The sequence below is a fragment of the Saccopteryx bilineata genome, chromosome 2 (genome assembly GCF_036850765.1).
Source record: "Saccopteryx bilineata isolate mSacBil1 chromosome 2, mSacBil1_pri_phased_curated, whole genome shotgun sequence".
Classification (NCBI taxonomy): domain Eukaryota; kingdom Metazoa; phylum Chordata; class Mammalia; order Chiroptera; family Emballonuridae; genus Saccopteryx; species Saccopteryx bilineata.
Genome location: NC_089491.1, coordinates 362,421,315 through 362,437,432, shown reverse-complemented (window position 1 = coordinate 362,437,432; position 16,118 = coordinate 362,421,315). Strand labels below are relative to the sequence as shown.

At 38.2% G+C, this 16,118-nt stretch overlaps 1 protein-coding gene across 2 annotated transcripts in view; it reads left to right on the top strand.

Moving 5' to 3' along the window:
• The first annotated feature begins 1,115 nt into the window (after positions 1-1,115).
• NSRP1 (nuclear speckle splicing regulatory protein 1) overlaps positions 1,116-16,118 on the top strand; it is a 33,368-nt gene continuing 18,365 nt past the window's right edge. Inside the window, exons 1-2 of one of the 2 annotated variants that reach the window (XM_066263136.1) lie at positions 1,116-1,145; positions 2,305-2,395. In XM_066263136.1, coding sequence (XP_066119233.1) covers positions 1,126-1,145; positions 2,305-2,395 — 111 coding nt within the window. In that variant the 5' untranslated portion in view covers positions 1,116-1,125. The remainder of the gene's footprint in view (positions 1,146-2,304; positions 2,396-16,118) is intronic. The other variant, XM_066263137.1, reaches the window with a different exon arrangement.

Sequence of the window (16,118 nt, the reverse complement as noted above, 5' to 3'; positions counted from 1 at the left end):
TTTCTCTATCTCCTCTAAAATCAATAAATAAAATCTTTTAAAAAAGAGAAATAGAGACACAATTATAATTGAAGATTTAAACATCCTTCTGTAGTAACTAAAAGATTTCTTGGGCTGCTATAAGTCTAATTTGTAACTGGCCAAAAATGAGTGTGGGTGCACAGACTGAATGTGCTTAGATTAAAAAAATATATATATGGCATATTATTTTGATTTCTATACCCAGTGACATAACGGTATTATTAATCATATTTGCCGTATAATGATACTATTAGCATACAGATTTTTTTTTTTTTTCTGAAGCTGGAAACGGGAGAGACAGGCATGCGCCCACCTGGATCCACCCAGCATGCCCACCAGGGGGCGACGCTCTGCCCACCAGGGGGCGTGGCTCTGTTGCGACTAGAGCCACTCTAGCGCCTGGGGCAGAGGCCAAGGAGCCATCCCCAGCGCAGGGCCATCTTTGCTCCAATGGAGCCTCCTCTGCGGGAGGGGAAGAGAGAGAGACAGAGAGGAAGGAGAGGAGGAGGGGTGGAGAAGCAGATGGGTGCCTCTCCTGTGTGCCCTGGCCGGGAATCGAACCCGGGACTTCTGCACTCCAGGCCGATGCTCTACCACTGAGCAAACCGGCCAGGGCCAGCATACAGCTTTTCATCTGCCAAATTACCGAGGCAAATATACTGACATTGAACATCTCAGAGGAAAAAAAAAAATTGATAGCCTAGGGTAGTGTTTTTCAAACTTGAGTATCAGAATAACCTGCAGGGCACGTTAAAACAGACTTCTGGGTCCCATCCCAGCGTTCCCGATAGAATAGCTTTGTGATAAGGCCCAAAATTTTGCATTTTTAACAAATTCCCAGGTGACGCTAATCTGCTAGTCCCGGGACCACACCCTGGGAAATCTAGGCTAGAATTTTGTCATCCTTTTCTTCCTACTGATTCCGAGGTGAAACCCAAGGCTGAAAGACTTAGTTCCTGAGTTTGAATTACCTCAATACAGTAGAGATTCCGCCGCTAGGCGGGTTCCAGGCCGCCCAAAACCGCGCGAGATTTACGTGACGACGTCAGCATCTGTGTTAGCGACACGTCGGCGTCGGCCACGTTCAACGGAGACGGGAGCAAGATGGCGATTCCGGGCAGGCAGTGAGTGATCGGGGAGTTAGGGTTAGGTTGGGGAGTGAGAATCTACGGCCTCTGTCCTTGGCCGAGGAGTAAAAGCGCGTTGGAAGTGAAGGGGCTGTATCATCAGGGATAGTGACGGAGAAAAGCGAGAAATCTTGAGGAACATATTTCCCCTCCCCCACATTTTCCAGGATGGAAGCCCGAAGTTTGAGGGAGAAACGTGTGAGGAAATAAAGGAAGTTAGGCTGAGGGGCAGAGAGCGAGACTTTTCTGTTTTCCAAAAGCTCGGTCTGAGGCCCCTCAGTCTTGCTTCCTACCCTGCGCTTGAGTTTCTCCCGGTTTGGATGCCTTCACGGGCAATGAGAAGAGACAATCCCTGGTTTCCGTAGAGGGCCTTGTTCTTGGCAGCTCAAGTCCTGATTCCCGCCTTCCCTTCCCGTTTTAAGGAATGTTGTGCTGAGAAGCCACAGAAAAGGGTAGGCATATAGGGAATTGGGATTTACGTTGCCGCAAGAGACAAATATTGTATGTTCTTGGAAGTTTTACTTTTGGTGTATAATCCTTACTTTTTGATGTGGCTTCCTGTGGTTGCTACATCATAAGAGGCCAAAATATGAGAAACATTTAAATGAGCTCTGGTGGGATGGTTCTCTCTAATGCTCAAAGACAAATCAAGTGAGCTTAGTAAAAGTGTAATGGGAATTTACCCTATGGCTACTTGGATTCTTCAGTTAATATAGTCTTTCAAAAAATTTGTGGGTGACATTATCCAATAACTTCTTTAAAATGTGTAGGTATATAGTAGGGGGGAAAACCTATTTTCTTGACTCTTGTTAGACCACAAGGATAATTTAGAGCATTTTTATCTTTAGTGAACATGAACTGAGTTTTCCACTAACATGTTCTTTTTAAAACCTATCCTTTTACCATCTAAAACATTTCTGAACTCTTCAGTTGTCTTCTTTGAGTTTGGCCCTTATCTACAAAATATCATTTAGAGTAATAATTATAAAATCTTAACCCAGAATTTTGAGATGTCTGAAGAGCAGAAACTGTTAATGTGTTCATAAGCTCTATGACTTGGTCTGACTTTGTAGCTTCATCTGGAGAACATAGTGAATGTATTATGTTTTACATTTAAATATAATGGTGTAATTTCTATTTCAAAATAAAAATGCAGGTATGGGCTTATTTTGCCAAAGAAAGCACAGCAGTTGCTCCCTGTTTTGCAAAAACCATCAGTGTTTGGGAATGATTCTGATGATGATGAGGTAAGGGAACCTATGTTTTTCTATGGAATTATTGGAAATATGTTTATTTTTACATTGAACTTGTAAATTTGATGTCTTTGTTTGTCTTAGTTATTTTTTCAATACAATGTTTCTGGGGTATATTATAATTTACAGAATTGTCAAAAGAAATAAAGAAGCTCCACTGATTTTCTTTATAAGTGATACATGGAGAATCTGATTTCCCCCCCCCCAAAAGCTATGAACCTCAATTATTTTTGAGCAGTTAAACACAGTCATTTCAGGCAACTAATACTTGATGTCACAGAATTGTTGATGTAAAGTCCCTGAAAATAAGCTATTGAGATATTACCAATATCCTAGAAATTTTTATTAGTAGTTTGTTATGAGACTACTTTTGTGGTTATTCAGTCTCTGCTAAATGTAATTACTCTGTTAGAATTATGGTGGTGTGTAATGTTAGAATGATAGCATTACAATAATAACATCTAATATGAGCATTTTATACATTAACAGCCAAAACAGTGTTTTCCTGTCAAACCCACATTTTATAGTAGAAACAACCCCAAATGTATGCTTGTCTAATATTCTTCAGTCATTTTTTATATTTCTAAAAGGCCTTTGCATCATTTTATCTAGTACTTCTTTCTTCTGGCAGAAAAATAGCTTCTCTTTTGGTTTTTCCTAATTGTATAATGGCATATCTAGGTAATTGAATATATTTGATATTTTGTTACTTTCTCTCCTTCTGTTGAAGAGATTGACTCTAGTTGGTCCACCTTTTTAAAAATTGAGGTATAATTTACAAATAATAAAATGTGTGGATTTTTGACAAATGTATATGCCCAGTCCAGATGTAGGACATTCCCTTCCCCTCTGAAGTTTTTTTCATGCCCCTTTGCAGTCAGTCTACTTCCCCACATTTTGCCCTGGAAAGTTTATTATAATTTTGATTTGCATTTTTCTGGTGGCCAGTGATGTTGGCCATGTATGTATTATCTTTGGAGAAATGTCTGTTCATATTGGCCTATTTTTTAATTGGGTTATTTGTTATTTTCTTAATGAATTTTAAGATTTCTTTCCACATTCTAGATACAAGTTGCTTATTAGGTATAATTTGTAAATATTTTCTCCCATTCTGTGAGTTGTCTTTTTCACTTTTTTGATGTCCTTGGAAGCACAAAAGTTCAATTTTGAGGAACTCCAGTTGATTTTTTTTTCTTAGGTTGCTAACTTATTTGATGTCATGCCTAAGAAACCATTATTAAATCTAAGGTCACAAGGATTTATACCTATGTTTTCTTCTAAGAATTTTGTAATTTTAGCTTGTAAATTTAGATCTATGATCCATTATGAGTTAACTTTTGTGTGTGAGGTAAGGTTCAACTTCATTCTTTGCTTGGAGGTACTCAGTTGTTCATTTTTTTGAAGACTATGCCCCTATTAAATTAACAGCATCTTTACGGTGTTTTTTTTTTTTTTTTTTTTTTTTTTTTTTTATTTTTACAGAGACAGAGAGAGAGTCAGAGGGATAGACAGGGACAGACAGACAGGAATGGAGACAGATGAGAAGCATCAATCATTAGTTTTTCGATGCGTGTTGCGACTTCTTAGTTGTTCATTGATTGCTTTCTCATATGTGCCTTGACTGCGAGCCTTCAGCAGACTGAGTAACCCCTTGCTGGAGCCAGCAACACTGGGTCCAAGCTGGTGAGTTTTTTTTGCTCAAGCCAGATGAGCCCATGCTCAAGCTGGCGACCTCGGGGTCTCGAACCTGGGTCCTTCAACATCCCAGTCCAACGCTCTATCCACTGCGCCACCGCCTGGTCAGGCTACGGTTTGTTTTAATATATAAATAAATAAGTAAATAACTCACTTGCCTTGGACACAACAGAAAAATACAACATCCTGACTATCCTGTAGTTTTACATAAATCAGCCTGGCATACCAAGTACTATAAAGCAACATACGCCCCCATTTGAGAAGAATGGGTTTACACAAATGATCTAGAAAGTTTATGTATGTTATTGATATTTTTCCATTATGAAATGAGGCTGGTGGCTGGATAATGGATACACTGGAGTCAGAAAAGATGTAGACTATTTTGTTCTTTTCCTTCTCTTCCTTTGTCCCTCCCACCTTCTTTTACTTAGAGGAACTTTAACTCAGATGATTGGTTACATAAATGATAGAAGATGTGAGAAGACAAAACGAGGGTGGTGACGCAACCCAGAGATTAGCAGCTATGAGCAAGTGATGTTAAGTAGAGAGAAGCAGATAGGAAATGGATCCTGGGGGCCAGGGGCTCAGGTTATCTGAAGGAATTGGACTTTTACAGAAGGTTGAAGCCATTGGAGAGATTCAGTCTTAGGTTGAGAGAAAGGCAAGGCAAAATACATTGTCTTAGCCCTTTCTCTTGAAAGACAGCCCTGTCTTTCATTCATAGAGCCTCCCCAGGAGATACTGATGGGCTGCAGCTTAGTTCTTAGCGAACAATATAAAACTATCTTTAGCATAATTTCCTTACCTATAAAAATTCCTCATACTGCCTGACCTGTGGTGACGCAGTGGATAAAGTGTCAACCTGGAAACGCTGAGGTTGCTGGTTCAAAACCCTGGGCTTGCCTGGTCAAGGCACATATGGGAGTTGATGCTTCCTGCTCCTCCTCCCTTCTCTCTCTCTCTTTCTCTCCTCTCTATAATGAATAAATAAAAAAAAAAATCTTTAAAAAAAAAGAAAAAAATTCCTCATACTAGTAAGTAAATTTCTTAGTTGAGTATGCTACTTAAATATTTGTGAGGTTTGAATTTAAAACCTCTTATTTAAAAGTTAATCAACAATTTAAGCAACAATAAAATCACAGTGCTTTGGAAAATACAGAGAAAGATATTTTGATTTCTATATATTATATTTATGGTTCCCCTCGAGAAGAGCATTTGGTATGCATGGCGAGGAGCTGCAAATGAAATTTCCATCTTTTGTTTTCAGCATTAGCAGAAGTAATTAAGAGCCCAAATTTAAAATCAGATTTTCCTTTCAACAGAGGGGGCCCTACCCAATGAATCCTATTTGAATATGTGCTTTTCTCCAGAGTTAGCTTAAAAATGTGACAGTGATAGTCTAAATTAATGATTTAATTATGTCTTTTTAAAATTATCAGAACTAATTAGAAATAATCATTTTGTTCAGAGGCAGGGGAGATGAGTTTTTACCCCATATGAGTAAAAGGTTTATAGTACATCCAAATGTTGCTGATTATAAGTGTTTGAATGGTTTTGGTGTGTATTTTCCTTTTTTTCCCCCCAGTCCCATTGTCACCACCTTCATTACTTCCCTTTTGGAATATTTTAATAGCTCTGTAACTGCTTTTCTTATCACCAGTCTGTCCTCAAATTTAGTTTGAATCACCGTTAATCTCTTGTTCATGAACCTATTGTATTTAAATTTTTAATTGCTGTTCCTGACACTGAAAGCCTTCCCTTTGCTTTGCTTCAAAATGCTTTTTTTTTTTTACAGGAACAGAGAGAGAGAGAGTCAGAGAGAGGAATAGACAGGGACAGACAGACAGGAAGGGAGAGAGATGAAAAGCATCAATCAGTTTTTCGTCGGGACTCCTTAGTTGTTCATTGCTTGCTTTCTCATATGTGCCTTGACCATGGGCCTTCAGCAGACCGAGTAACCCCTTGCTCGAGCCAGCGACCTTGGGTCCAAGCTGGTGAGCTTTTTTTTTTTTCTCAAGCTGACGACCTCGGGGTCTTGAACCTGGGTCCTTCTGCATCCCAGTCCGACACTATCCACTGCGCCACCGCCTGGTCAGGCTCAAAATGCTTTTTAGCATTTTCTTCTCTAACTGTGCTCCTCCATGCAAAGTACACTGTTGTGTTTGTAATTTTTTTTATACAGGTCTGCTTTTCTTCACATTGAAAGTCTTCCCATCCTGTGTGTCAAAAATCATAACCATCCTTAAAGTTCAATGTAAAAGCTGCTTCTTTCAAGATTTCCCCCACTGGAAACGATCTCTTTCATTCTCTGACACTCTTTACCTTTCTTAGAGCACTTCACTTTTTATACCTTGTTATTATAAGTTATTAATATACAATTCTTGTCACTATATTAGAATATGAGCTCAGTGAGTCAGGATTTGGCTGTCTATGCTGGCTTCAAAAATAAATAAAATTATGTACTTAGGTGTTAGCTGTCTATATTGCAAAGAGCCAGAGAGTCAATGTTTTAGGTTTTGCAGGTCAACTAATCAACTTTGCACTGTTAGTGTGAAAGCAGCCATTAGGTAATATGTGAATGAATGACCAAAATTAATGTTTTAATAAAACTTTATTTACAAAAAGGGAGGTGGCTACATTTGGCTGTAATTTGCTGTTCCCTGATCTGTACAATTATTCTCAAAAGTACTTGTGATAGCCAATATTTGTAAGTGTAACAAGATGATTAGTGACTAAAATAGATGTTGCATGACAATTCATTCATGGAACTTCTTTTTAGATATTTCTCCATAATAAATTCTTGCTCATTTTGCAGAGCATAATAAATTTTCCTTTTAATCTTGACAGTTCCGTTGCTTATTTCTAGACAGTAATATTTTTATGGGATCTAATTTTGCAACTGAGTATGTATTCCATGAAGAGGTGTGATCCATACAATCTGAGAATTGTTGCTTTTGGATAAAGATACAAAACTCCGTGATCTCTTAAAAGAGAGGAGTAAATTAAACTAAATAGCTAAAATTTATTAATTTAGTATTGTATATATTAACTTTGTCAGATAACGGTATATGATAGCAATAATTGCACTTTGAGTCACTGAGAAGCCATGGTATAGTTCTTTTATAGGTTAAGCATTCATTTTCATAAGATAAAAAGCATTTATAAAAGCTATAATAAAAACACTAAAACCCAACAAAAAAAAATGAGGTAAAACATTTATAAACAAATAGAAAAAATAGAAATATCTAAGAAACATTTAAATATTTAATTTTCCTATATTTAAGAAATGTAAATTAGGACAGTAGTGGACTGCCATTTTTTACTATTGAATTTATTAGCAAATACTTTTTAAAATGATGATGACAGGGGGTGGCACAGTGGATAGAGCATCAGCCTGAGACTTAAGAGAACCCATGTTCAAAACCCTGAGGTCAGGCCCTGGCCGGTTGGCTCAGTGGTAGAGCGTCGGCCTGGCGTGCAGAAGTCCCGGGTTCGATTCCCGGCCAGGGCACTCAGGAGAAACGCCCATCTGCTTCTCCACCCCTCCCCCTCTCCTTCCTCTCTGTCTCTCTCTTCCCCTCCAGCAGCGAGGCTCCATTGGAGCAAAGATGGCCCCGGGCGCTGGGGATGGCTCCTTGGCCTCTGCCCTAGGCGCTAGAGTGGCTCTGGTCGCGACATAGCGACGCCCCCGGAGGGGCAGAGCGTTGCCCCCTGGTGGGTGTGCCGGGTGGATCCCGGTTGGGCGCATGCGGGAGTCTGTCTGACTGTCTATCCCCGTTTCCAGCTTCAGAAAAATACAAAAACAAAACAAAACAAAACCCTGAGGTCACAGGCTTGAGCAAGGGGTCACTGGCTCTGCTGGAGCCCCTCAGTCAAGGCACATATGAGAAAACAATCAATGAACCACTAAGAGGCTGCAATGAAGAATTGATGCTTTTAATCTCCCTTCCTCTCTGTCACTAAAAAAAAAAAGAAGATAATGATAAAGTTTTGGTGAAATGGGGATGCAAAGGAAAGAGTTTTGCAATGTGTTTCAATCCTTTTTTTTTTTTTTGAGAGGGAGAAGAGAAAATGGGAGAAGCATCAACTCATAGTTGCTTCACTTTAGTTCATTGATTGCTTCTTGTATGTGCCTTGACTGGGGGCTCCACCCAAGCTGGTGACTGTGGGTTTAAGCCAGCGACCTTAGGATCCTGTCAGTAATTCTGCACTCAAGCCAGCATCCCATGTCAGCGCTGTATCCCCTGTGCCACCAACAGTCAGGCTGTAGCAATCCTTTAAAAGTTAAGTATGTTGAACCTAGTGTATCGGAAGACAGAAACTGTGGCAGTATTTTCCCTTCAAAAGTTCTCTTCAGGAAATTTTCAGAAATTTGTATTAAAAATTTATAGGTATACAGAACTTTTTTTTTTTAGGGTTTATGATAGCAAAAATTTAGAGCTTATCTAACTTTCAACAGTGTAGTACGATGTATATACAAAATTATAGATATAATCAAAGGAAAAAAGAATAAAGAAAGCATTTAATATTAATGATAGTTGTCTTTCTCCAGTGGACTTATGTGTGGTTATTTTATTTTTATACTATTCTGTATTTTCTACAATAATTTTGTAATTGAAAAAATATTTTTAAAGACAAGTTTATGGTGAATTTTAAGGAATTCCCGTAAGATACTATTTCCAAATATTAAAATATACAAAGAAATAACACATTTTAGGAAGTTTATATTATCTGTGCATTTCATTTAAGTATAGATAAGAAGCTTAAACAAATACTTTCTGAAAAAAGAGGGATACTGAGTATGATGGAGAACTGTCATTCTGTGCTTTCCCCCAGTATAATGGCTCACTTATTATATATTGAATCTCCATAAATATGTAAATATGTGGGTTGTGTCTCTGGAATTTTTATTTTGTTCCATAGGTCTCTTTCTTTAGTCTTGTATTCACTCTTTCCAACTAAGTGCAAAAATCAAATTTATCTTTTCCCAAAAAGACAATATGTAAGAATCCACTTGCATTGCTGCTTCTCATGCAGAAACCAATTAATTCATCTTCTCTGTCTTCTCTTCTTTGTATCCCTTACCTCAGAACATGTAGTGCCCTGGAACCTTTTCCACCTTTTCTAACATCTTGGGTTTTTGCCTTACATCTTCCTCAAGTTCCAGTCCATTGAAGGTATCCCTTCTTTTTTGATATTCCAAGGTTTGGAAGAGGAGAAGGCTGCAGCATATGTTAATTTGCCAGTTTAAACCAGAAGCTTTGCATTGCTTTCCTAGCTTTAAGACCTTTAGTGCCTGACCAGATGGTGGTGTAGTAGATAGAGCATTGACCTGGGACACTGAGGATCTAGGTTTGAAACCCTGACTGAGGTCACTGGCCTGAAGCCCAAGGTCACTGGCTCAACTAGAGCCCCCCAGTCAAAGCACATGTGAGAATCAATCAGTGGACAACTAAAATGATGCTTCTTATCTCCTTTCTGTCTGTCTCTCTTCTCTCTTTCTCTCTCAAAAAAAGGGGAGGGGAGAAAAACGATCTGTAGGGAATTGTTTAATCTTAGTTTCAGTTCTATATTTAAAAACATTTTATAATATCTAATAGAAGTTTATTTTAAGGATTAGAGAGAATATCTGACAGTGCATAGCACAGAGTAGTAGAAGTGTAATAAATAGTAGCTATGTTGCTACAGTAAAAATATTCTTGCCCTGGCTGAATATTGGCATGGTGGATAGGGCGTTCTCTTGGGGCAATGAGGATGCCTGGTGGATCCCAAGAGGTGCCGGCTCAAGCCACTATCAGGGCATGTATGAGAAGCAATCAGTGGGTGAACAACTAAGTGAAACAACAAGTTGATGCTTCTCTCTCTCCCTCTCTCCCTCTCCCTCCCTCCCTCCCTCCTTCCTCCCTTCCCCCTTCCTCTCCTTCCTCATCCCTCCTCTCTCAAAAAAATCAATGAGGAAAAAATATTCTGTGTGCAATAATTGTCCATCATTAATCATTAGTCCTCTGCAAGTTTCTTTTTTTTTTTTTTCATTTTTCTGAAGCTGGAAACAGGGAGAGACAGTCAGACAGACTCCCGCATGTGCCCGACCGGGATCCACCCGGCACGCCCACCAGGGGCAACGCTCTGCCCACCAGGGGGCGATGCTCTGCCCATCCTGGGCGTCGCCATGTTGCGACCAGAGCCACTCTAGCGCCTGAGGCAGAGGCCACAGAGCCATCCCCAGCGCCCGGGCCATCTTTGCTCCAATGGAGCCTCGGCTGCGGGAGGGGAGGAGAGAGACAGAGAGGAAAGCGCGGCGGAGGGGTGGAGAAGCAAATGGGCGCTTCTCCTGTGTGCCCTGGCCGGAATCAAACCCGGGTCTTCCGCACTCTAGGCCGACGCTCTACCGCTGAGCCAACCGGCCAGGGCCTCTGCAAGTTTCTTATACTATCTCCATCCCACTTTTTGACACTCATATTTGGTAGCCTGGCTTTTTTGTGACTTTTTAATAAACTCTTTAATCTCCATTTTTTACTGTGGCCATTAGCTAAGAACCATTATATTAGAAAAATTCCATAAAGAATTACCACTTACTGTGTTGGGAAGGAATGGGGGTGGAGCAGATTTGGAGTGTGAAAAGGAGTAAGAGGGTCTGATTGCAACAAGGTGTACAAATAATGGAAAGAAATGATCAAAAAATTTTAAACTATATATTTTATATTAGAAATGCCTATTTTAGCCCTTCATCAAAAACAATTTCTATTAGTTTCCTTTTAAAAATAAATTCCATAAAGAAGGCAGTAATGACCATAATTATATTTTTGAATTATCTTTTTATTTGATTTGTATACAATCTCATTGCACTCAGTTGCTCATCATTTTTAACTAACAATTTCTGATTAGAAGATAGCAAAAGCTTTACCTTCAAATTTGATGTTAAATAACATTAGCTTTCTATTTTTCCAAAACCATATACATCTTCCTCATATACTGACAGTCTTTGACATTGCCTAGTCTGGCTTTACCATAAAAATCATTAAAAAAAGTTTTTTGTTTTTTGTCTATAATCATGTTTCAATGTGTGTAGTCAGACAAAAAGCAATAATCCCCCATCTCATTCTTGGATTTATCAAAAACTGAAAATAAAATAGATCACATCACTTTTTGAAACAAAATTACTTTATTAGTTTAGTAATAATTTGAGGTTACTTTAAAGATAAGAAGCAGTATTTGAGAGGAGATTCATTTCCTGCCTTTGGGGTTTATCTGCAAGAACAACATCTTCAGTGTCAAGAGATTGTGTATTTCTAACTAAACTAATAAAGTCTGTACTGGGGATTCTGTACACCTGACTTGGTCATTATGATTATATATTAGGCATCAAACTGTTGCTTGTCTTGTGAGAAAATACACTACCAAATGTATTTCATTAAAATTTGGCCTATGTGGGTAGGATTACAAGACCTTTGACTGTTGGTTTTAAGTGCACAAGTTATTACCAACATGGTTAATGATGTTTCTTGGAAAATTAAGTTTGTTTTTCTACGTGGAGTTAAGTATAGTTTTCCTTTTATTGGTAAGCAATAAGTGTAAGAGTTTTCATTAATTATAGTAAATATGTTTTCAAAAAATCTTATAAAATATTTTTCTGTTTTTGACTGATACAGCATAGGATATTGAGAACCATGTTCTGAGGTTTTTTTTTCCTTTAATTCACATGTTACACTACATAGGAATGTGAAAAACTGTTTCCTTATTAGCAGTCCAAAATTATCCTCCTTTTTATACTCCTTTTATGCTTCTTCCACTTTTTGCTTTGTTTTTTCATCACAAAGAAACTCAGGTGAAACAGATAAGATTATTTCAGAACTACATCCTTCATGATATTTTTTTCTATCTGTGTGTTTGTGTGTCTCTGGGTGTGTGTCTGTGTCTTCTTTCTGGGACTGTGACATCTCTTTGACAATGGAAAAAACTGTTAATATGTGTGGCAAACATTTTTTTTGAAACATGCAGAGAGTTGTTAGTCCTACTTGTCATTTCAAAGCACACCCATGTTATCAGCCTGTACAAGACTCTTGTTTTATTAGTTTCCTCTTTATCCCTGATCTCCTATACCATTTCCCTTTAAACATACTCTGATATATTTGATATATGTGTATGTTTAAACATGTATGTATTCTTTTATATTGTATTTTGAGTACATATATTTTATATATTGTATATAAATATATACTATTGTGTTACAGATCTCATTGTTTAAACCACCACTACATAACATTGTGTGTACCTAGTTAACTCTGACTATGGCATGTATATCCACTGTATTTTATCCCATTCCCTGAGATAAACAGTTACCTTCAGTTCCCTGCTGTTACAGCAATACTGTAAAAAGCATTCTGGTATGTGTCCCAATAAAAACCAAACAGAAACTAAAAGAGTTTCTTTGGGGGGGATATATTTCCAGGAGTGGGATTTTATATGGATCAGGGAGCATATAGATAATTTATTTCACTTAGTACCGGCGAATTGCTTTCTGGATTGACTATACCAGCTTACATTTTCATGGTGGTTACTGTTTCTTCATCTCATTCACACTTTGGAATATTTTCCATTCTTAGTTGTTTTATTTTTTGCACATTGATTATTAATGAAGTTTAGTATCTCTTCATGTATTTAGTAGACATTCGTCATTACTCTTCTATAAATTTCACGTTTATAGTCACTGCCCTCTTTTCTATAGTATTTCCTCTCTTTTTGATTTATGAGTTCTTTGTATGTTTTAGATATTACCATATTTTCCCATGTGTAAGGTGCACCCTTTTTTGAAAAATTTGGGGTCTAAAAACAGTGCATCTTAAACAGTGGTTGTAGATTTTTTTTTTACTTGCATTTCCCACTTTTTCACGTGGATTAGGAGTTGTATGAACTCTTATGATGAATAAAACTTGAGTTCAGTAACTTTGTTGTATATTTTCTTTCAAATTTCGGGCCCCAGAATTAAGGTGCGTCTTATACATGGGGAAATATGGTAATCATTGATTGGTTTTAGACGTTACAAATCTCTTGGTTTGTAGAATGGCTCTGGTTGCAACAGCAACGCCCCAGATAGGCAGAGCATCGCCCCCTGGTGGGCATACTGTGTGGATCCCGGTCAGGCGCATGCGGGAATCTGACAGCCTCCCTGTTTCCAACTTCAGGGAAAAAAAAAATCTCGTGGTTTGTTACTTTTATTCTTATTATTACTGATTTTTAGAGAGAGAGGAAGGAGGAGAGAGAAAGTCGATTTGTTGTTTTACTTATTTATGTATTCCTTAGTTTCTTGTATGTGACCTGACCAGGGATCAAAGGCATAACCTTGGTGCATTGGGTCGATGCTCTAACCAACTGAGCTACCTGGTCAGGGCCATTCTGTTGTTGCTTTTTATTGTGGTCTGTGGTGAAGACAGCTAGATCAGTGAAGTATATTCTCTCCTGTAGTAACAATTCAAGCTGGGCACATGGCTGCTCAGAGATGACATTTTCTGCTTTATCATTAGTTCATTGAAGCCATGTGACTAATTTTGCCAATCAAATACGGGCAGCAAAAGAATTATGTGCGCTTATGCCTTAATAGCTTAAGAAAAAACAAAACTCATGATATGTATTGGGAACTGCCTTGAATTTATAGATAATTCTTTAAGGAACTACCCATAAATATGATATAATTCTCTATTCATTTAGACTCTTTCATGTAATTTTTTATCTTATTACTGTGCCCTATCTAGATTAATTCCTAGATACTTCAGAGTTTTTATTGTTCTTGTGAATGGCACCTTATTTTCTAGTTGACTATTCTGGTGTAGAGCAAAGCTATTGATTTTGTATTTGGCATTCTTTTTAAACTCATTTACTGTAATAATTTGTTTATACCATTTGCTTTATCTCTTCTCATCCTTATACCTATTTCCCCCTCATTTTATTATATTAGCCAAGTCTTCCAGTATGTTGAACAGAGCCTCAATAGGCGTTCTTTCTCATCTTTATATTAAATGAGATGCTTTGACTATATTTAAATAAAGTTATACTCAAACACAGCCTTGCCATTCATTTATTTGTTGTCTGAGGATGCTTTTGTGAAACAGTGACAGAGTTAAGCAGTTGCAACAGAAGCCATGTTGTCACAAGCCTAAAATGTTCACCACCTGGCCTCTGCTCTAGATCTGTGCTGTCTAATATGATAGCCGCTGTGTCATAGAAACTTTTCATTTTAAACTTAAATAACTCAGTCACAATTTTGTGTGTGTGTGTATATATATAGAGAGAGAGGAAGAGAGACAAAGAGAGTATTGTCATATATTATTAGTATATATAAAATGGACCTACGCATTTTATGTTCATTTCTTTGTGTCCATTTCTTATTTGGAATTAAAGCTAATAGGAATGTATAACTTAGATTAGACATAAAAAATTAAGATGTTGACTATGGCTCCTCCCCCACTTTTAGTACTATAACACATAAGTAGGTTCTCAGAACATTGTTAAATTAAGTTGAAACATTTACAAGAGACTGCTTCAGGTATTTTATTCTTTTTTATTTTTATTTTTTTAAGATCTTATTGGCTATGGGCAGTTGGCTCTGGTAGAACATCAGCTGGCATGTGGGTGTCCCGGGTTCAATTCCTGGTCAAGGCACACAGGAGAAGTGATCATTTGCTTTTCCACCCGTCCTTCTGTCTCTCTCTTTCTCTTCCCCCTCCCCCACAACCATGGCTTGATTTTTTCGAGTGAGTTGGCCCTGGGTGCTGAGGATGCTCCTTGGACTCCCCTCAGGCGCTAAAAATAGCTTGGTTGCAAACCAAGCAAGCCCCAGATGGGCATAGCATCGCCCCATAAGGGGCTTGCTGGTTGGATCTGGTTGGGGCACATGTGTGAGTCTGTCGCTGCCTCCCCTGTTCTCATTTAATTAAAACAAAAATTCTTGATTTGAGGCAGGGAGTGGGAGGGAGCAGGAAGCATCAACTTGCATAGTTGCCTATTACATGTGCCTTGATTTGGCAAGCCTGGGCTTTCGATCTGGCCACCTCAGCATTCCAGGTCAACGCTCTATCCGCTACACTACCACAGGTGAGGCTCCTTCAAGTTTTTTTGTTTTGTTTTGTTTTTTTCCTTCAGGTTTTTTAAAAGGTGTAAGATCACGCCTGACCAGGCAGTGGCGCAGTGGGTAGAGCGTTGGACTAGGATGTAGAGGACCCAGGTTCAAGACCCCGAGGTCGCCAGCTTGAGCACAGGCTCATCTGGTTTGAGCAAGGCTCACTAGCTTGAGCCCAAGGTCACTGGCTTGAGCAAGGGGTCACTCTGCTATAGCCCCGCAGTCAAGGCACTTATGAGAAATCAATCAGTGAACAATTAAGGAGCCGCAACAAAGAATTGATGTTTCTCATCTCTCTCCCTTCCTGCCTGTCTGTCCCTATCTGTCCATCTCTCTGACTCTCCCTGTCTCTGAAACACACACACACACACACGCACACACACACACACAAGATCACAGTGGTACAATAGCTGTTTTTGTACTTTTAGTACAGTCAGAATGTTTGCATTTGAACTGATTTATGAATTGAATTATTTTTCAAGGTAAAGGCTATTATAGTGAGTGGTTTTTGTCTTACTAAATTTAAAACTAATAATTTGTGGTTTTATTAGAAGGTACCATTAATGAACCCTTGATTGCATTATTCTGTGACCTAGTCTTTAGCCATAAAATAGAATAAACGCCTGCCTACTGATTTTTAAACTAATCAGTTAACCACTGTTTTGTGTGTTTTGGTCACATTCAGTCTTAATGACTTTTTTAACAGCTTTTTTTTAGGTCATGTTAGGTATTTCCTTAGGTTACTTACAGATTAGAGAATATTTTGTGGCAAGAAGTATTTTTTATTTTATAGTATCTGTGTACTAAGCAGAATGCATTCTTTTAAAGTAATTTTTAGTATAAAAAACCAATCTCAATATAATTCCATTAATATAACATTCATAAAGTAACTACTGATTATAAATAGAA